Below are 21,832 nucleotides of genomic sequence, written 5' to 3'. Positions count from 1 at the left end.
TGAAACCTACAGGCTGTTGGATGGGGCCAGGGCTTGGCACTGTTAAGCCAACATGGCAGGTGTCAGGAGTGTTGACACACTGGTCCAAATATGTCTGTGACTAGTGTCTGTGTCCCCAGGGTGAGCCGCAGCCATCCCCCACCTCTTCAGGAGACTTTCCAAATCCAACCGGTAGGTCTGGCCCAGGCTCCTATCAAATTACTGCTGTTTCCTTGGGTCCCAGTACGTGTGAGACTCTTTAAGAGTTGAAGTCGCTATTTCTCCCAGTCCTGTGGGGCTCATCCAGTTAAGTTCCGCTATCCTACAAGGCCAAATGCTCTGGGGGCATGTCTTCTCAGTGCTGGACCTCTGGGCTGGGGGGGCCTGACATGGGGCTCAGAAATCTCACTCCTGTGGGAGAACTTCTGTAATGTAATTACCCTCCAGAAGTTCCCATCGTGGTTTAGTGGTTAACGAATCCGACTAGGAACCATGAGGTTGCGGGTTTCATCCCTGGCCTTGCTCAGTGGGTTGGGGATCCGGCGTTGCTGTGAGCTATGGTGTAAGTCACAGATGCGGCTCGGATCCTGTGTTGCTATGGCTCTGGCGTAGGCTGGTGGCTATAGCTGCGATTAGACCCCTAGCCTGGGAACCTCTGTATGCCATGGGTGCGGCCCTAGAAAAGACCAAAAAAAAAAATTACTCTCCAGTTTACGGGTCGCTCGAGGGGTATGGGGTTTGATAATAACACAAGTCCACTTCTTCAGCCTGTCTTGTTATGGTTCCTTCTTCATGGCTTAAGTTGTAGAAAATCTTTTTCTGCTAGGTTCCAGTTTTTTTCATTGATGGTTGTTCTGTGGATGGTTGCGATTTTTTTAGTGTGCCTGTGAGAGGAGGTGAGTTCAGGGTCTTTCTTCTCCACCACCTTGGCCACTCCCTAGGAGCCTTTCAATGGAGTGATATCAAACTGCTCGTGTTTGAGTCTTTCCAAACCTGAGGCTTATGTGAGTGACAGGTTCTAGGCTGGTGGACTTGGATGTTTTGAGTCCCCTATTCTAATAGTAATTCTTTCTAAGGCAGGAAACTTGAGTTTTGTAACAGTTAAGAAGGGAAGGTCACCTGGGGATTTGGTGGTGAATGACACCTATCCCCGTGCCATTCCAGCAAGGGGGAGGGAGGTACGCAGACATCAGATATGTCAGATGGAGTCATGGTTTATGGAGAGGGCTGCTGGGACAGTCTGATGGAGGTGACATTTGAAGCCAATGAGGGGACAAGTCCTGTGTCTCCTGGAGTATCTGTATTTTAGGCAGAAGAGCAGGCTGGACGGTGCCTGCGTGTTTAGAGGGCAGGAAGGTGGCCATGGGGAGCAGTTGGAATGAGTGAGAAGGGAGTGGGAGAGGAGGCCAAGCAGATGTGGAGGGAGGTTAATTCCTGCCTTCCCTTTTGTTTCAAATACCCCAAAGCAGATGTTCTTCAGCTTTTCTGGGCTCAGGGTCCAGCAAGACCACCCAGGAACATGCTCCTTAATTCCAGTGGGAGACCAACAAGGAACTGTTGCGGACTACCTCCAGGGAGAGGCAAGAGAACAGGGATCGTGCTCAGTGGGCATTAGGGTTTGGCTGGTTTTTTTTTTTTTGGCTGTACCTGCAGTATATGGAGGTTCCCAGGCTTGAGGGGTCGAATTGGAGCTACAGCTGCTGGCCTACACCACAGCCACAGCAACATGGGATCTGAGCCACATCTATAACCTATACCACAGCTCACGGCAACGCTGGATCATTATCCCACTGAGCGAGACCAGGGATCAAACCTGCATTCTCATGGATCCTAGTTGGGTTCGTTAACCACTAAGCCACGAAGGGCACTCCCAGGTCTTTATTATTCACTGCTGTGGGATAAGAAGGCCTGGCCCTCAGCTAGTTTCCTTCAGTAGTTATCAAACTTGGGAGCACACTAGAATCACCTGGGGACCTTTTAAAAATCCTGATGCCCAGGCTATACCCCTGACCACGTTAATCAGAATCCCTGAAGTGTCACCTAGGCATCAGTATCTTTTTAAACTCTCAGGTAATTCTAGTGAGTAGCCCAGTTTGAGAGCCACTAGCTTTCGTGATTGTTCAGAGGCCCTTGTCTCATTCTGATTCTCATCGTGGTCTGTGAGGAAACACACACCACAACTTCAGTTACCCACAATAGTTTATTTTAAACACTCTACACTTACAAGTGGAAGCAACACGTGTTGAATGGGGGTGAGTTACAGCAGGCACCAGAGTCCAGGGGAGGAAAGTCCAGTCAGTTCCTTCCCGGCAGACAAGCCTGTGGTGTGGGCTGCGTGCTTGTCCGTGAGTCTCTGTTTCCAATTCAGGGCAGCTTAACTCAGTGCTTTGCTTGATTCACTGGAAGAGTGCACTTAACATGAGTTTCAACTCCTTCCCCTATAGCTTCCAGATCAGCAGCAAACTGTTGGGAACAGAGTCAGTCACCAGATATACTGTAGAAAACACTTCTAGAACAATCTTTTTGACAAAATGTCATAGGCCCAGTTTTTTAATTCTTCCAAGTCAGAGAAACAAGGAAGTTTAGGAAATATTCAGTGTGAACTATTCAAACTTTTCCCTTCTGTACACAGACTTCAGTTGACACAGAAGTACATAGAAGAAATTTGTCTCACAGATAGGATTAATATTAGTTAAAACGCAACTTAAAATTTTAGTGATTTTTGTGGAAACGTTGGAAAACCTGAACTACAAACAGCTTTAAACACTGGAAGGCCTTAGTGTTGAGATTGTCAATAAGTTTACTATAAAACAAGAGGTCCCAAAGGGTCACTTTGGCTCTTGAACTAGTTATCACTTATAAAGGTTAGAGATCACAAGGAAGGAACAAAGATACAAATGGACCTGGAAGAAAGGTATCTTTTTTTTTTTTTTTGTCATTTTAGGGCCGCACCCGCAACACATGGAAGTTCCCAGGCTCGGGGTCCAATCAGAGCTGGAGCCGCTGGCATACACCACAGCCACAGCAACGTAGGATCCAAGCTGCATCTGCAACCTACACCACAGCTCACGGCAACACTGGATCCCTAACCCACTGAGCAAGGCCGGGGATTGAACCCATGTCCTCATTGATGCTAGTTGGGTTGGTTAGCCACTGAGCCACTATGGGAGCTCCGAAGAAAGGCATCTTAATAAAAGTAGCCCTGAAACCTAAATGTCAGCAACATTTAAGATGGGGAAGGCAAGATTTGTTTAGTTCAGGGCTAAGCTTCCACATGGTAAGTCTCTCACTAATATTTTTTAAAAATCCTAAAATTATGGTTTTATAATTTAGTAGGTAAAACAACAGACAGAAGGAGACAAAAAAAATGAACCTAAAATTAGTTTTTATTCCACATTCCCACAAGGCAGGCTACCTCTGGGCCTTTTTCACCATAAATACCTTAAGCTACTCCTGCGTGTTCTCATACAGACTGTCGATTTGAGTGCGAAAGTACTTGAAGAGCTCTCCCCGCTTTGCTTTCAAGGTTGGTGTCAAAAGCCCATTTTTGATGGAAAATGGCTCTGGGTGAAGATAGATGCATTTGACCTGGAAGAGGAGGTGCACACGTACACATGCGTTTGTTAGTGATTTGGACTGTTCTGCAGAGCCCTCTAGATGCTATGTGAAGAGCCCTAAAGAATATTTCCCCCTATGAAAGAGGGGTTGATGAAGCAGGACAGTAAAGAGAATAGTAATGTGTGCCCATTCTCACACACTTTCTCACTAATGTGGGAGAGGAGTGAGTGGAGGAGAATGAACAATGGACAGCAGGAAGGGACTGCACGGGTCAGTGCAAAGATCACTGCCATCTGTCATTAATGGGGTAATGGCACCTCTAAAATCAGTACTTCAGAAACTGTTAAAGGCAAACTTTCAACTTTCTGGTAGGACTTGAGAGACCAGGATAACATCGGTAATACATACCTGCTCAAAGGATTTAAGGCCAGCTTCTTTCCCAGTTCGCAGCAAGTCTTCTAAAATGGCTTCCTTTACAACCTAAGAATATACAATACCTTAAAGTGTGGCTGTTGGAAAAGAGCTTGAAGGAGAAAGGCTGAGCATGAACCAGCTTGAAATGCCTACAAAGCTTGTCAGGATAAAAAGCGCAGAATGGCAGAGTATGTGTATCCACATGTGATGACTAAATGCTGCTCACAGAAAAAAATTGAGGGAGTTCCCGTTGTGGCACAGTGGGAATGAATTCAACTGGTATCCATGAGGATGTGGGTTCGATCCCTGGCTTCAGTAAGCGGGTCAGGGATCCCGCATTGCCTGACGTATGTCACCGATGTGGCGTACGTCAGCGATGTGGCTCGGATCCCGAGTTGCTGTGGCTGTAGCCTAAGCCAGCAGTTGCAGCTCTGTTTCAGCTCCTGGCCTGGGAGTTTCCGCAAGCTATGGGTGTGGCCCTAAAAAGCAAAAGAAAGAAAAAAAAAAGACAAGACAAAAACTGAAAAGAAAAGGCAAATCTAAATGGTAACAGGTTTTTGCTGGATGGTATTTTTAAATTTTCTATTTTCCAATTATTTTTTTCCACAAAGCTCACGTTACTATAGACAGAACAGGAGGTTTGGTGGTGGTTACTTTTAAACTCCCCATCCCATCCTCCAGTCTCATGAGACCAGCCAATCCACACTCAGCAAGGGTCTGTTCTTCCAAAGAGGAGGTGCTAGGAAGCTGTGGTGCCCAAGCTGGGGGCCACCCCCTCCCACGATGGGTCCATGAGTGTGCATGAGCCTCCCTAAGTGAAACTTACCTGGTTTTGGCACAGATCTTCAAAAGAGCCCTTCACCCCAAGCTTGGCTGCAAATGAGGGAAGTACCTCGGGGTCAGGCACCACCACTCCCACTAGGAATGACTGTGGAAAGGAAACAGGCATGGGAACTAGCAGGGCACTGCCCCAGAGCGAGGAAAGAAAGCAGCCTTCCATCTTCCTAATACATGCTGTTCCCCAACCCCTCAAATTCAGTGCTAGCATCCTTCTCTTTTCTCACCATGGATTTCAAATCCCCGTGGAACTCCAATCCCATTTTCCCACTTAAGCGGTGCTCAGCATTTAAGCTTACAGCATCTCTGGCCTGTTCATAGCAACCCTCCCCCCACTCCCAAGAAGCTGCATTTAAGCACAGTGTGTATAAAAGTTTGTGCCAGAGGAATTCCTGTTGGTTGTAGTAGAAACGAAGTGCACTGTAGGGCTCTTCTTCTTTTTTTTTTTTTTTTTTTACTGAATGGCTACCCTTTAGTGTAACTTTCAACAATTGTACTGACTTGTCAACAGAGTTTATAATAGTTTCAGAAAAAATTTTTTCATTCATATTGCCTTATTAGAAGTTTGGAGCATGGTTTCACTTCATTTTTTCACTTCTGAGTTTTATAAGCTCAGATCTCATCCATCTACCTACATAGATTTCCTATAGCCACAGAAGTTGGTATGATCTTTGTCTGAAACTAGCTCTTGTTAAAACAGTACATTACCTGCAAGCTTTCCCCATGCACAAAAATTTGTGACACTGGACCACTCCTGATGTAGATACTTTCTATCTTCTCTGGAGTAATATATTCTCCTTGAGCTAGCTTGAAAATGTTCTTTTTTCTGTCAATGATCTTTAGTGTCCCATTCTATAGAAGACAAAGATACAAGAGCAGCAATGGCTGATGTCAGTGGAGAGAGGTAAATCAGAGGTCTCTTCCGTCTTTAAACTTGACTTCTCCATTGACTCTTGAGCAGTTTTTCATTTCTCTTTCTTTGACTTGGGGAAAGGGGTTGGGGGGAGCAGCTTTCCACAAAACCTGTCTGTATTGCTTGTATTTGTGAAGAGTCAACAGGCAGCCTTGGAAAAAGTCCCTGGGACCCGCTGGGATTATGTAAATGGTTGCCTCTTCCAACAAAGAAATTTTGCAGCTGTGAATTTCCAATTATTCCATTTCCAGAACTCTCGGGAATAGGGAAGGTGTTATCTTTTATTAAGACTTGAGTTAGATCACCCTGCCCTTGACTCCCTTTTCAGCAAACTTCCTGTTAGGTCTGGGAGCAGGCTATACAGCTAGCTGCACTGTGCACTGCTAATAAGCAAGTCAGTGATGTGCTTGTTAGGTCAGAAGCCAGGCTGGGGAAAGCTCTCTGACCAGCCACCGGAGGTCACTTGCAGCTTCATTTCTCTGGACTAATTGGTCTGAGGAGCTTCGTTAGGTTTTTAGGGATTTGAATTGTAGAATTGGGAACAGTGTCAAATACAGTCCACATGGTCACACTCTAAATAGGGCAATACACTGAACCAACCCTGGAACCATCAACAAGGCCAACCCAAGAAGTTTAACCTGGAGTTCCCGTCGTGGCTCAGCGGAAACGAAGCTGACTAGTATCCATGAGGACACGGGTTGCATCTCTGGCCTTGCTCAGTGGGTTAAGGATCCAGCATTGCCGTGACCTATGGTGTAGGTCGCTGATGTGGCTCGGATCTGGCGTTGCTGTGGCTGTGGAGGAGGCCAGTGGCTGCAGCTCCGATTTGACCCCTAGCCTGGGAACTTCCGTATGCCAAAGGTGCAGCCCTAAAAAGACCAAAAAACATATATAATATGTAAAGTTTAACCTAATTGACATTATTTGAAAGTGATTAATAAGGCTCAACCCTTTATAACTCCACTGTGAGAACACATTTATCTATTGCCTACATTGTAGGTTTATTAGAGCAGAGAATTCTTGTTATACAGAAACAGATATGTTACCAAAATACCACTAGACCCAAATCCGTGAAATAGACCACAAGGACCAGTGTTCTTGAGGTCTCTCTGTCAAACATTCCCAGAATATCACTTAAATCTTGAAAATACTGAGCAAGAAGGGAGCCTTAAATCTTACATTCCCACACCTCCAGGATATAATAGACAAAAAATTTTCAAAGAGGAGAGCTCTTGGAAAATCCCCCATGGGGCTTCTAAATCTCCATCATTACCATGCAGTAATTATCTCTCTTACAAAAACAGATGGAGTTGACAGAGACTACTCGCTGCTGATTGTCAAAGTCTCAGTGTCTTCCCCCATGAAGGGCTGCAAAGGTCACTGAGAGGCAAAAACTAGCCTCTGCATACGTCTAGTTTAGAAATCCTGCATTGTCATTTTGATATGTCTCTCTATATTAAATGGAAAGCAATGTATCCCTTTGAAACTCATAAAAGGCAGACACTATAGGCCCATGGAATAATCAAATCACGATTTCTGCCTTGAGAAAAGTAAAAAACAAACAACAACAAAACAGACTGCTACACTTCTTCTTTGGAAAAGTCACCTAATTTTCCTTTGAGCAAATCTATTCCATTGTCAAGGGACTCCCCACAATTTTAAAGAAACACCCACCGGGAGCCAGCGACCAATGTCCCCTGTGTGAAGCCAGCCATCCTTGTCCAAGGCTTCCTCTGTCTTCTCTGGTTCCTTCAAGTATCCCTTGAACACATTAATGCCCTTGATGCAGATCTGCATGTGAGATAGTACAGGGTGGTGATGATAGTAGCAAAGGCTGCCACCCCAGCACAAACACCAGCTCCCACCTTACATCATTGGATGGTTTCCACTATAGCGTGAAGAGCACCAGATTTTAATCCCCAATGTGGGGGATGAGAAAGGTAGGTTTAGAGACATTCAGTTCCTTGCTACATACAGATCTCAAGAATCCAACCCAAGCCTGCTCACAATTGCGTACGTTTTCTGATACAAACAACCCTACCGTGATTGCCTGGAAGTGACTGCTGGGCACAGCCTACCCACCTCTCCTTCATTGTTCACTGAATAGTAGTTCATGTCAGCTACATCTTCCAGCTTCACGTGGTTGCAATCTAGGGGGACCCCAACATGGCCTAGAACACACCACACCAAGTCAGCCAGGATACCATGAAATGGTGATGATTCCAGCCATAGTTCAGAGATATTTATGGATTGAGTCTCAAAGAATAAAACCACAAAGTCATCTGCCACCAATGCTGGACAGCCAAGATAAGAAAGACTGGACCAAAACTTAAGTTGGGCATCTGCCACATTCATTCAGAGCATTGAAGTTATCTCAACTCCTAAGTCCTGGTTCAGTTAGAACCCTTCTCGCAACAACTGCACCTCCTGCCCAGGATTCAACCTACCTGATGTCCAGTCCCCAGGTGACGTAAGTGTACAGCCAGCAGTGCATTCCGTTTGACCATAAGCTTCAAACACCTGCACAAACCAAAAAAGGGCTTTGAGACCTAAGAGAGCAGGAGCTGGCTATGCCCTATAGCAAGACTGCCTAATACCTTGAATTCATGTCCGAGCTGTTAAGTCTTTACAACTGTGAATTCACTCAAAACTCAGAAGGGTCCAGAAATAGGCCAGCGTATGGAAACTTATGCTATTCTTTGGGAAATGTGGCATTTCAAGCTGATGGGGAAATGCGAGTTATTCACTACGTGATGTGCAATTCAAAGGCAACTGGACTTGAACCTGAGCAGTGGAGCACTCCTGAGGTGCTGAAGAAAGTGAATAGGGTTTTTTAAGGGAAATAGCTGTGGTATAGAATGGGGGTTGGCAAACATTTTCTATATAGAACCAGATAGTAGATATTTTTGAATTTGTGTGCCATGTGTTCTCTTTTTCAACTGCTTGCCTCTGCCAGTGTAGCCCCAAAGCAGCAGTAGGCAATATGTAAATGCAAGGGTATGGCTGTGTTCCACTAAACGTTTGCTTATATATACAGGCAGTGGGCCAGATTTGGCCCATGCTGCAGTTTGCCAACTCCTGGTAAAGGATAGTCTTGACTGGAGAGAGGCCATGGAGGGAAACAAGCGCTGCAGCAGGGCTGTGCCCTGTCAGAGGCGGAGGTGGTGGAGAAGGAGAGGAGGGCATTTCTGGAAGGGGTGTGGCAATAGGAGTGTCTAACCTGTGGTTTTAGGAACTGAGAGAAAGGAATGTTTTTAGAATGGCCAAGAGGATGCTGGTTTGAAAGACCAGAGGGATTGGAATCAATTCGGAATTTATGTAGGCATCCGTGCACATAGGAGACACTGTGCGGGCAAGGCTGTCTGTTTCATTCATGCTGTACATGTTGGCTGAATGAATAAACTAGTTAAACAGTTGCGGGTAAAAAATGAGACAATATCCATGCCCAAGCCCTTGTACTAAATTACGGTGGAAAGAATGAAAACAGACACAAAATACTGATGGTTAGGAAGGCCTGTCTAAACTATTTTTAAAAAACACGCATAGAAAAGATGGAGTTCCCACTGTGGCGCAAAAAAGATGGGTGGCATCTTGGGAGCAATGGGACACAGGTTCAATCCCTGGCTGGCACAGTATGTTAAAGATCCGGCTTAGGTCCCAAATACGGCTCGCAGTGTCTGATCCCTTGCCTAGGAACTCCCTGTGCCTCAGTGTGGCCGAAAAAGAAAAGATGAATCTGTTCGATTACATAAACTCTTGAAACTTTATAGAGCCATACACGGAGCAAAAAGATGGGACTAGGAAAAATACTTCTAACACAGCAAAGATTGATGTTATTACTATATGAAAAGCTCTTAGAAAGCAAGGTGAAATACAACCAGATTATCCTTTGGCCATTTTTCCATAAGGAAGTAAGAGTAATTCATGAAAGAATGCACGTGCCAGAAAGCAACAGAAAACATACTGTTAATGAAAGAAACCAAGTGCATCAAGATTTTCCATGCATCTAATTGGCTAAGATTTGAATGAGTGAAAAAGCCTGTCATTAGCAAGAAAGTGTGGATATCAGACCTTATGCATTATTTGCAAGAATGTATAAAAAAGACCTTTTCTGGAGGGAAGTGTGATGATCTACATTAACATGTAAAAAACACATATACTTTGACCTAGTAACCCCCCCTCTCAAGGATTTATCCTAAATTGATAATTGCATAAATACAAGTATCCTTATCACTTCATTGATTATAACAGAAAAAAAAACCCAAAAATGATAAATTAATGTGTCCATTGTCCATCAATATGATTCTAGTTTATTGGGTACCTTTGATTAAACTTACAAAACCATTAAAATGATGTAGATGTTTATTTGAGAAGGGGCAATGTTGATGGGGCACTGTTGAACAATATTTTAGAACAGGACAGGAGTTCCCATCGTGGCGCAGTGGTTAACGAATCAGACTAGGAACCATGAGGTTGCGGGTTCAATCCCTGGCCTTGCTCAGTGGGGTTAAGGATCTGGCGTTGCCATGAGCTGTGGTGTAGGTTGCAGATGCGGCTCGGATCCCACGTTGCTGTGGCTCTGGTGTAGGCCGGCGGCTACAGCTCCAATTCGACCCCTAGCCTGGGAACCTCCATATGCCTCGGGAGTGGCCGAAAAAAAAAAAAAGAACAGGATACCACTTTTTAAAAGGTTATACTTCATTTATAATTATTATAAACTACAGAATATATTTCCAATGTTGTGTACTATATCCTTGTAGCTTATTTTAAACCTAATAGTTTGTACCTCTTCCTCCCTTGCCTACTCCCATCTAGCACCTCCACCCACCCCCTCCCCTGACTGGTCACCACTAGTTTGTTCTCTGTCTCTGTGAGTCTGCTTCTTTTTTGTTATATTCACTAGTTTGTTCTATTTTTAAGATTCTATATAGAAGTTATATCATACAGTAATTGTTTTTCTCTCATTTATTTCACTTAGCATAATGCCCTCCAGGTCCATCCATGTCACTGCAAATGGCAAAATTTCGTTAACACCGATGCCATTTGTGTAAAGGTTTCTGTACACGGCACATAAAGAGATGACTAGAAGGATATTTTTCTCTTGATTTTGAGACTTTTGGCTGACTTTCTCTATGGTACTTTTCAGTTGTGTTTTCATTTTTTCATTTTTAAATAGTGAACTTTGTGCAAAAAATGAAATACGTTATTGTCAACAAAAAGTGCCTGGCTTACCGGACATCCCATTGCTGCCCGGAAGAACATCAAGACGGGAGAGGAGACCGGGGCAGCTGCAGTGATCATGAAGTGTATCCTCCCACCCAGGCTTTCCTGTTAGTGAAAACAAAAGACCTCCTGAAACCTATGCCCTTGGCTTCAATTTCCTGTGTTGCAAAATGGGGAGAACAGCCCACCTCCCCAGTATTATCATAAGAATTAAACTCACAAATTTATAAAGCACTTAGAATAGGGTCCGTCATTATGGAAAAGAACCTAAAATGTTAGCTATTACTGCCACCCTCAGCCATAGCTAGGACCAGACTTGCAATTTTTTAAAAAAAAATTTCCTCAGATCATATATTTTCTTGGACCCTTTAAATTACTCATGATCGCAACAGACCACCTAAGAGAATGAGAATGCTGGAACCTAAGAAAAATCCATTTTCTGCTTTTTGACCAGTTCCCTTTAGTGACAATTCCCTTTTGTCCAAGAGAGACCTGAAGAGGTGAGGGACTACAGGAAGTGTGAAAGTCTGTCCAATTAAAGGGATGCTTGACCCTCAAAGGAAAAACAAAGTATGCTGAGTCAGTGGGCAGCCCAGATTCTTACCTGGCACCATCCATACTCTACCCACCATACCTGGATCTTTGCGAAGATGAGCTTGTCCCAGAAACTGTCACGTCTGATGACACCCCTTTTCACTTCATTGAATTTACTGGCAATAGCCAAGTTCAACAAGAATTTCTTCAGGGGTGACTTAGCTTCACTTTGTACCTGCAGGGTGACAGCTCCTCTTAGTTGGAAACCTATTGGACATCCTCACCAAGGCCATTCATCAGTGAGCAAGGGATGATGCCGCCTCGTTCATAAGGAAGTGGCTTTCATTCATGAACTGATTTGCTGAATCCTGACGACCCCATACGAAGAAAGATGTGAACTCAGTACATACACACAGAACTCCTGCTCCTCTAGAGTCCTTGTACTTAGCAAGCTACTTTGACAATTGAAATAAGTGTGTCCTCAAAAGAGAGTCATCATCTGTCTACAAAGTTACCTGGGAGTAACTTTGGTTAAAGAGCTCATTAGGTGCCACTGTTAGTGCTTTTGATTTAGTATCATATATATGAACGTAGCATCATTGTAGTACAAAGAAAACATCCCATTGGCCATTTCTGAAGATTGCTGGGGCACTAGTTCATTATTTTGAAGACTGATAAATAAAGGGGAAATCAAATATTTGTTATGACTTTATGGAAGAATCTCAGCTAATGAATGCAAGAGAAATGCTTAGATTAAGCAAAAAGCACATTTTGGAGTTCCTGCTACAGTACAGTGGGTTAAGAATCCAACTGCAGCAGCTCCAGTCACTGTGTAGGTCATAGCTGTAGCTCAGATTCAACCCCTGCCTGGCCTGGGAACTTCCATATGCCATGACTGCAGCCATTAAAAAAAAAAAAAATCAGGAGTTCCCATCATGGCGCAGTGGAAATGAATCCAACTAGGAACCATGAGGTTGCAGGTTCGATCCCTGGCTTTGCTCAGTGGTTAAGAATCCAGCGTTGCTGTGAACTGTGGTGTAGGTCACAGATGAAGCATGCATCTGGTGGCGTTGTGGCTGTGGCGGGGGCCAGTGGCTGCAGCTCTGATTCCACCCCTAGCCAGGGAACCTCCATATGCCGAGGGTGCAGCCCTAAAAAAAAAAAAAAAAAAAAATCATATTTTTCCATCCCTAATGAAAAACAGAGTGGTGATCAATGACAACTAAAACTTTTATGTGGCAGTAGGATTCTGGCCTGACCCCTTTATTAGATATGACTCTGGACAAATTATTTAACCTCCAAGATTTAGTCTAAGTTAGGGATAATAAATGTAGGTATGATTTCCTGGGTTTTGTAGGAATTAAATGATGGAATGCATATAAATTGTTTACTATGGGGGTGGGGGGAGGGCTGGCACCTGGGCAAGAAGCACACTAACCAGTAAGTGTTAGGAAGTCAGAGTAACAACTGCCCGGTAAGGCAGCAGAATTGTGAGGGGGGCTCCCCAACCTTCTGAATTAATCTCTTTCTCCAGATCACGTCCAGGTAATCTCATCGAGAGGGAAGGGGGTTTCATTTATTATGGTTTTTCAGGGCTGCATGTGTAAATGTGGCTGTAAGGACATGCTGGTAGGGGTGAGGGTGGAATTGGTACACATTCCTTAGCAACAGAGAGTCCCTAAGAGTTTTTAGTCAGGCCTAAGCCACAGGCAGTTCTTGCATCTTGGGGCCAGCCCAGCAGAAGCAAGATTAGTACCTTATCATAAATCTTGTTAAGGAGTCGAGGCACCACAGGAAATAGTGTGGGCTTCAGAGTCTTCATGTCATCAGGCAGCAACTGAATATCTCCTTGGAAGAATCCAACTCTGGCTCCACAAGAGAACATAATAGCCTAAAAGCAAAACCAAAAGAAGGTCTCAGAGCCAAAGGACCACAACTGGGTGGAGTCTGTTTGGGACAGAATTGAAGAGGTCTATGATCACTTTTCTCTGTTCAGGTACCTGACAATTCAGGTGACTAGAACTTTGAGACCCTACCCCCTCGACAGGATGGAAATTCATGTCTGCTGAGGTGGCAGCACAGGTCAGACAGATTGAGAGACTGAAGGCCCACCCATCCCCCAACCACAGCTCTGGGCCAGGATCCAAGGCATCATCCTCTGTCAGTCTGTTATGAAGCACTAAGGAAAAAACACTGCCAATCAAACCAGAACATGCCTACAGTTGTAAGAACATCTCAATTTCAGAAATGGTAAAATGTGAAAAAAAAATATGCTTATCAGAAGTGATTTTGTTTTAGCCAGATACCAACACTTTTAGCCCAAAGAACTGAATCTTCCATTGGCATTTCATGCATCAATAGATAAGCTAATTAAAGAGGTATTTTAAACAGGGAGCAGAGAAAGGATTTTCTGATCTATACTAACACCAGTGTTTTTGCTTTCAGTTCTCAAATCAGCCTCAGAATAGCCTGAAAAGCTTGGCATCCACTCCCAAAAGGCCAGCTCTTCCCCCAGCACAGGCACAACCCTGAACAGCTCCACCTTACACACTCTGGATACCTTACCTGGATCAAATGCTCATTCTCTTCCCCAATGTAAAGAACTTCCTTTTCTCTAAACCTAGATATTTTCAAAAAGTCTAACAACAGACGTCCCACTGTGGCTCAGCCTAACATAGTTTCTGTGAGGATGTGGGTTCAATCCCTGGCCTCGCTCGGTGGGTTAAAGACCTGGTGTTGACACAAACTGCAGCATAGGTGGCAGATGCTAAGGATCAGGCATTGCAATTACTGAGCCGCAGGCCAGCAGCTGCGGCTCCAATTCGATCCCTAGACTGGGAACTTTAATAGGTCCCAGAAGAAAAAATCTAACCCAAATAAAAGAAAAAAAAGAAATGATGCCTCATATTCCTGCTCAGAACTAGAGGTAGATAATAAGCTCCTGGCCATGAGTTCCCCGGACTTGCAGGCACCTGTGTGAGGCAGGAGCAAGCATCTTCCCCACTGTGCACACACACACTCAGCAGAGAAGGCTTGGCAGCAGGTTAAGGGTGATGCCAAGATTAGAATTCCCTTCACATTAGAGAAAGGAGTGTAAATGTTGGCAGAGCTGCCTTTGGAATCAACATAGGACTAGCAAGTCAGGACCCTCTTCTCATACACCTGCTAGGAATATAGGATCCTTACCTGTACGATCCTATCAAACATATGAGCCAAGGGGAGGTAGGATATGGACACATCCTCAGGGGTGGGCTGAAAAGTGTACTGTAGATCAGGAAAGGGAAAGGAGACAACAATGGATTAATGCCAACTTTTTCCTCCAAAGAAGATTTAAACACTACTTTCTAGTACTGCCACATACAGTTGTGCAGGTGTGCACTGCACAACTCTGGGGGGTGCCCTAATTACACTGAGTGTAGAGATCTATAGTGACCCTAGAAGAGCAAAACTCCAAAGATGCACTAGTATTTTCCCATACTTGGGGCTTTGACCTGGTTCTTTCCTCTCTGCCTCCTCTAACTTTAAAATCTTATAACAGATTCACATTTCAACAGGGGCTTCTTTTTCAGTCGACCACTGACCTCCAGACGTTTGAGAAAAGAAGCAACATTTGAAACAATATTTTGATGGGTTATCATGGCTCCTTTGGGGTCACCTATAGGAAATAAGAGGTGGAAAAACCTGTTATATGGCTGACAGGTAGCCTTTGGAATTGAAGTAAAAAGCTACAGGGGAGTTCCCATCGTGGCACAGCAGAAATTAATCCGACTAGGAACCATGAGGTTGTGGGTTCGATTCCTGGCCTTGCTCAGTGGGTTAAAGATCTGGCGTTGCCGTGAGCTGTGGTGTAGGTCGCAGATGTGACTCGGATCCCGCATTGCTGTGGCTGTGGTCTAGACCGGCAGCTACAGCTCCAATTGGACCCATAGCCTGGGAACCTCCATATGCTGCGGGAGCGGCCCAAAGAAATAGCAAAAAAAGACAAAAAAAAAAAGACAAAAAAAGAAAGACAAAAATCCAAAGCTACATTTGATTGGTCTTTGATTGGTCCTGTTCCAGGGAGCCAAGCGCTCCTTCTGTCACTGTGTCTTTTTATGAATGGTGTATGACTCTGTTTATGAAACATTGAGGCCCCTGGGGATTCCACTGCTGACAGCATCATGAGCTGTCTACCACCAGAGAGGACACAGCTACAATCTCAGCAACACAGTCCAAAAGAAAGCCAAGTAGCCCCCCACCTTGAGCTGTTTTTATGTTTAAGAATTCAGATCTAACAATATTCTTTAACCATGACATTGTAAACCAGGCACAATGGAATGGCTGTAACTAGGTCCTCACAGGTCACACTGAAATTTGTTGAGAGTTCTGATAGCTAGATAGCTCTACAGGGGAGATAGAGGAACTATCACTGGGCCACCTTGACTGAGTGAAACCATTCCAGTAGGTCAAATGGAGAGAGTGATGGGATGGGGTAGAAAGTGGACTTTCTGATATCTTTCTGAAATCCATAGCATGAAAACATCTTCCAGCATTTTCAATGAAGTCTGTGTGCTTAGGCTTAGGTTTTTCCATGTGGGCCTCCATACTCAGACATCTTAGATTAGAAGCCCCTGAGTACAAGGGTATTATAAAGTATATTTATCAGCCTATCAGTGGTCAGTGACTCAAGCCATGTTTTTGGCTGGCCAGAGGCCTCTGGAGCGGCTTCCTGGGCACTGACCTGTGGTCCCACTGGTGAAGCAGACGATGCTCAGATCTTCTGGTGAAGGAGGCTGGAGGGGGAAGCACAAGGGCTTAGTCTGCTGTGAGCTTTGAAAGTTGAATATGACAAGCCTTAAATTCTGGCAAAAGAAAACTTACCACAGGTTTTCTGAAGTTCTCTTTTCCTATGTTCTGCATAAACAGAAAGTCAAGAAAGAAAGATATTCATTGAGATGGAGAGTCCCAGGACAAACACAGCCCTCCCTTTCCATTTTGCATGAGAACACCTCTGTGGGAATACAATCAAAATTCCAACCCAGATCAAGCCCAGAAGCCTATATTCAGGCACAAGAAAACCACGGGGAAGAGCGTAAGTTTTCTCTGGAACATCAATTCAAGAAGCTAAATCCCAAAGTCCAAATTTCCCATCATAGTCTTAAGAGTCAGTTATCTAGGACCACGCCTAATCCTTTTTCTTTTCTTTTTAGGGCCACACCCATGGCATGTGGAAGCTCCTGGGGGGCCAGGTGCTGAATCCAAGCCACATCTGTGACCTACACCAGAGCTGCAGCAACACTGGATCCTTTAACCTACTGCGCTGGGCCAGGGATGGAACCCGACCTCTGCAGGGACCTGAGCCACTGCAGTCAGATTCTTAACCCACTGTGCCACAGCTGGAACTCCATGGCCAAATCTTCTTGACTAATATGAAGAATTGACCTTTCAGGGCTTACTACATAGAAGTTACTGTCCTGAGCACTTTATAGATAGCCTCTCATTTAACTCTTTAGAGCTCCTCTGTGAGGTAGGGACTATTTCATCCCCATTTTACAGAGCGGGGGGGGGGGGGGGAGAAGATGTGAAATAATTGGCCCAAAGTCACCAACAAATGGACGTGAAGCTGGAATGCAAACCTAGGAAGCCTGGGTCCAGCACCATATTCTTAACTAGCTCAGTATTTATAAATTCTCGACTTGGAAGTCTGTGTATCCTGGCCCCGGACCTTCCTCACCCATGAGCATGGTTTCGGAGTTGTCTTGGGGAAAGGATTCTCAAAGCTTCACAGCATGAGTCAAATTTACTCCTCTCCTGCCCCCTCTCCCTGGACAGCAACAGCCTGTGTAGAAGGCCTGCAAGCTGCCCACAGTGTCAGACCTGCCTTCCAGCTGCGGCTGAGTTTCAGACCCATTACCTCGGCATCAAGCAGGGATAAGATCTCAATTCTACTTTTCTCCCCTCTCTCCTTCAGGTCATCCTCAAAGGGATCCATGATGATGATCATTTTCAGGCTTGGGATGAGGCCCTTCTCCATATCCTTAATCAGGATCAATGCCTTTTCGGGCTTATCACAGATCACTGTGGCAATCTCAGCTGAAAGCAGAAATTGAGCCAGGGTCACCCTCCTGCTTTGCTGAGTACCTGATTATCTTATGAGGAGGAAGAGATTTTTAAAAATGTCAAAGCTACTGGGTCCCCAAAGGAGATTATGTCTGTATATCAGATTTTTTTTTTTTTTTTCCTTTTTAGGGCCACACCCACAGGCATATGGAAGTTCCCAGGCTAGGAGTCGAATCAGAGCTACAGCTGCCAGCCTATGCCACAGCCACAGCAACAATGATTCAAGCCGGGTCTGCAACCTACACCACAGCTCACAGCAACACCTGATCCTTAACCCACTGAGCAAGGCCAGGGATCGAACCTGCATCCTCATGGATCCTAGTTGGGTTCGTTAACCACTGAGCCATGAAGGGAACTTCCTGTAAATCAGATTTCTAATGTATAAAATCTGAAACATTCCATTGATAAGGAATAAGCTTCACTGAAACAGAAACACTTAGTTTTCTTGCATACTGCCGACAGTGTAGTTTCTAGACAAGCCACAGAATTCCTCCTGCTTGAGAATACAGACATGTATGAATCACTTAGATGTGGTCCTGTCAGCATGTATTTTTTGGGAGTAGGTAGAGTAGGGATTAGAAGGGAAAGGAGGGGGCAGGTGAGAATTTTCCTAGACGAGGATTTTATGATTTTTAATGTTAGCATTTGTTTTGATACTTGTTTTCACAAATAGAAAACTTCTGATTATGTCTTTAGTTCAAACAGATCTACGGACTTAATCTATGAATTCTGCAACAGAAAGTAATATTTGGTTTATGTGTTTCTGGTCCATTAAACTTTTGTTTCTCTAACAAGGGCAGTTTTTTTCTACAGACTCACCATGGACATTGGTACATGCTGGTTAATTAAGTGTACCGACTTCAGTTTACCAGAATAGGAAATTAAAACAGTGATTTCATACCAGGAGAGTCAAAATGAATGATTTATTTACTCACTCCATGGTCTTTCATCCAGCCTGGCTAGGGAAAATAGTCTTATCACTAAACTATATTATCACACTACACCACCTTGAAGCATTTCATTGAATCTTCTATATGAATATATCTCTGCCTCATGGGCTTTTTGTAATGTTCCCCCCTACATGATAGCCTAGGCACTACAGGACAAGAAAGACGAGCATTTTTCAGGTCCCAGGATTCCAAGTCTGCTACCAAAAGCAGATCTTGAGGAATTGCTCAGCATCAAGTAAGAATCAAGAAAAAATGCAACAGCAAAGGTTTACCTTTGTTGATAATGTATTTGATGGCCTCTGCTCCCAAGGTTTCATACAAGGGGACGGCTACCATGGAGTATGTGTAACAGGCATACTCAGAGATGATCCACTGTATGGAGAGAAGTTCAAATAAGGACGGGAGTACACTTTGAAAAGGAAAAGTGTTAATTCAATCATTTAGTCAACAAATACTTATTTGGTGGCTCTGTGGTAAAAAAAAAAAATCACTGTTGTGTCCTAGGGGCTGCTGCTCCTAATGCTATAAAAAATGATTAAATAAGGAGATAAGATAGGCACAGAGACAACTATGAAATGAAGGTAGAGTATGTAAGTTCTATCTCTAAGCATTCAGGAAAGCATTAGGGAGTCTTAAGAAGGCAGGCCGGATTCCATCATGGCTCAGTGGTTAGTGAATCTGACTAGGAATCATGAGGTTTCGGGTTCGATCCCTGGCCTTCTCAGTGGGTTAAGGATCTGGCATTGCCGTGAGCTGTGGTGTAGGTTGCAGACGTGGCTTGGATCCCCGAGTTGCTATGACTCTGGCATAGGCTGGCGGCTACAGCTCCAATTGGACCCCTAGCCTGGGAACCTCCATATGCCGCAGGAGCGGTCCAAGAAATGGCAAAAGGACAAAATAAAAAAAAGAAGGCAGGGCCACTCTGAGGCATGGGGGAAGCTATCTGAGACTGCTTTGGGAAGAGTCATGGAAATGGGCAGGGCTTGGAAGGACTGCTAGGATCTGGTTATGGAGAGGAAGGTAGAGAAGGCATTCAGGAAGAAGGAAGTGAATGAACAAAGATAGGGTTGCATGACATCATGATATATACCCCAGAGCGCATGAAGAGTGACAGGAAATGAACAGGAAAGGTGGCTCAGAATCTGCTAATGGTGGGCCTTAAATGTCAGTCTTGGTGTTGCGAACGGAATTTTGTTCCCTCCTAAAATTCATGTTGAAGCTCTAACCCCACTGTGATTGCTCTTGTAGATAGTGCCCATGAGGAGGTGACTAAGGTTTGATGGGTCATAAGGATGGGGCCCTGATCCAGTATAATTTCTGTCCTAGGAAGAGGAAGCAATGCTGAGGATGGCAGAGAAAAAGTCATGTGAGGACACAGCAAGAAGGCAGCTGTCTGCAAGAAGAGAGGCCTCAGGAGAAACCCAATCTGCAGACACCTTCATCTTGGGCTTCCAGGCTCCAGAACTGTGAGAAAATTAATGTCTGTTGTTTAAGCCACCTGTGTGTGGTATTCTGCTATGGCAGCCCTAGCGGACTGTGGCACTAGGTCTGGTGTGAAGTTCCTAAACCAGAGTTGACTATATCTCTTCTTATTGAGGCCAGGTGTAATGACAATGGAGCTGCAGATTCACCTAAAAGGGTGGCCAGTGCCTCTCAGATTCTCCGTTAAGCAACTGGCTCTAGTGAGAGTAGGCCATCCAACCTTCTAAAGCACATGAAGGCTTTCTCTGAGGATACTGGGTCTAATTCCTTTTTTTTTTTTCCCATCTGTTGTCTTTTTAGGGCCGCACCCGTGGCATATGGAGGTTCCCAGGCTAGGGGTCTAATCGGAGCTGTAGCTGCTGGCCTACACCGGAGCCACAGCAACGCCAAATCCAAACTGCACCTGTGACCTACACCACAGCTCATGGCAACGCCAGATCCTTAACCCACTGAGCAAGGCCAGGGATCGAACCCACATCGTTCCTAGTTGGATTCGTTTCCACTGCGCCATGACGGGAACTCCTCTAATTCTTATCTTGAACTTGGAGATAAGTTTAACTCCAATCATCTTCATATCTAAAATTGGCTTTCAACTCACTGCAGAAAGATGGCTACAGCCTATCTCAGTGGCAATGGATGCCTTGATTACTGGTTCAGGTACAATGTGCAAATTCCAGTTCTAATATAAATACCCCTTTCCACATCATCTTCAAGTTCTTATTTTCCAGGCCCTCATAGCTTCCTTGTTTTCCTCATACAACAACTGACTTAAAATGACACATAATGGGATACATAAGAGAAGTCCAGTCACCTAGTACACACCACTAATATTCAACCAGGATGAAAGAGGTCCTGAAGTATAATTCTTTCAAGTAAAACAATATTTAAAGAATCTGAGGTCTTTAAACAGCGTTGATAAGTCATCCACAAATGTCAGAGTCCTGAATTGGGGGTAGAAGTTAAAGGTTTTAGACTTAGCCCTGACTCATTTCCTTGAGTTAATTTCAACATGGTTACCTCTGGCCTATTCTGAGCAAAGATGCCAATTAATTCGTCTGGTGATGGCTTGTATCCTTTATGCAAGAGAAAGGAGCCCAGGTATTCTGCTCGATCCGATACCTACAAAAGAGAGAGGAAGAGAGAAAGAGAGAGAGAAGAAAAAAAGCAGTCAAGACCCGAAAGAGACCAAGTTAACACAGGATACCACATTAGCAAAAGAATCTATCCAAAATCACGGTTTGACTTACCTGTTTGTAGGACAACCATTTGTATGGCTGGTTTGGTTTTCTGTATCCCAAGCAAGGCCCATTGTCTAAAAACATAACATTCAAAGAAAATCAGTTCCAGTTGCAAATTCTTTGGACCAGAGAAGGTAAAAAGACAAGACACAAAGGATAAACCAGTAAGGATGTGAGCTTCTCCTATGCATCAAGAGAATTCGAAGTCAGTAAGTACTTAGTTCCCAAAGGCAGACAGAGCCTTGCAAGCTACATTTGAAACATTTAGGAAATGTTAACGAAACAAGAGTGGTTCCATGTTGGAATACATGACCTCCAGGCATTTGGAGAAAGCCATGAATATGGACTAGCCCACATGATGTGAGCCAACAAAAGCCGACAGACAAGTAACCCACACAGTGCGTATCAGATAATCTTGGACTGAGCTTCCCTACAATAAAAGAAACACATGCTTACGAAAATTTAGCAAAAACTCAAATACGCGTTATCAAGAACCTCATCATATTAACACTGTTGTTAACACTGATATTTCCTTTCATACTTCCTTTGCATAGTTTTACAGAGTTAGGTTCATCCCACGTCCATGTTTCGGTACCCTTCTTATA

General features: G+C 44.3%; 1 protein-coding gene across 5 annotated transcripts in view; it reads right to left on the bottom strand.

The window, feature by feature from the left end:
* ACSL5 (acyl-CoA synthetase long-chain family member 5) overlaps positions 2,161-21,832 on the bottom strand; it is a 50,920-nt gene continuing 31,248 nt past the window's right edge. For 4 of the 5 annotated variants that reach the window (XM_021072014.1, XM_013990489.2, XM_021072015.1 and 1 more), the window contains 19 exons: positions 21,237-21,301; positions 21,007-21,108; positions 18,780-18,879; positions 17,352-17,530; positions 16,319-16,351; positions 16,179-16,230; positions 15,040-15,113; positions 14,645-14,722; positions 13,215-13,349; positions 11,559-11,693; positions 10,934-11,029; positions 8,149-8,221; positions 7,784-7,872; positions 7,376-7,492; positions 5,497-5,640; positions 4,778-4,879; positions 3,946-4,017; positions 3,421-3,567; positions 2,161-2,442 (listed from right to left, as the gene is read on the bottom strand). In XM_021072014.1, the coding sequence (XP_020927673.1) occupies positions 3,427-3,567; positions 3,946-4,017; positions 4,778-4,879; positions 5,497-5,640; positions 7,376-7,492; positions 7,784-7,872; positions 8,149-8,221; positions 10,934-11,029; positions 11,559-11,693; positions 13,215-13,349; positions 14,645-14,722; positions 15,040-15,113; positions 16,179-16,230; positions 16,319-16,351; positions 17,352-17,530; positions 18,780-18,879; positions 21,007-21,108; positions 21,237-21,301 (1,787 nt within the window). In that variant the 3' untranslated portion in view covers positions 2,161-2,442; positions 3,421-3,426. 5 annotated transcript variants of the gene reach the window in all.

The sequence above is a fragment of the Sus scrofa genome, chromosome 14 (genome assembly GCF_000003025.6).
Source record: "Sus scrofa isolate TJ Tabasco breed Duroc chromosome 14, Sscrofa11.1, whole genome shotgun sequence".
Taxonomy (NCBI): domain Eukaryota; kingdom Metazoa; phylum Chordata; class Mammalia; order Artiodactyla; family Suidae; genus Sus; species Sus scrofa.
Note: the sequence above shows the minus strand (reverse complement) of the source record. Positions and strands in the feature narration are given on the sequence as shown.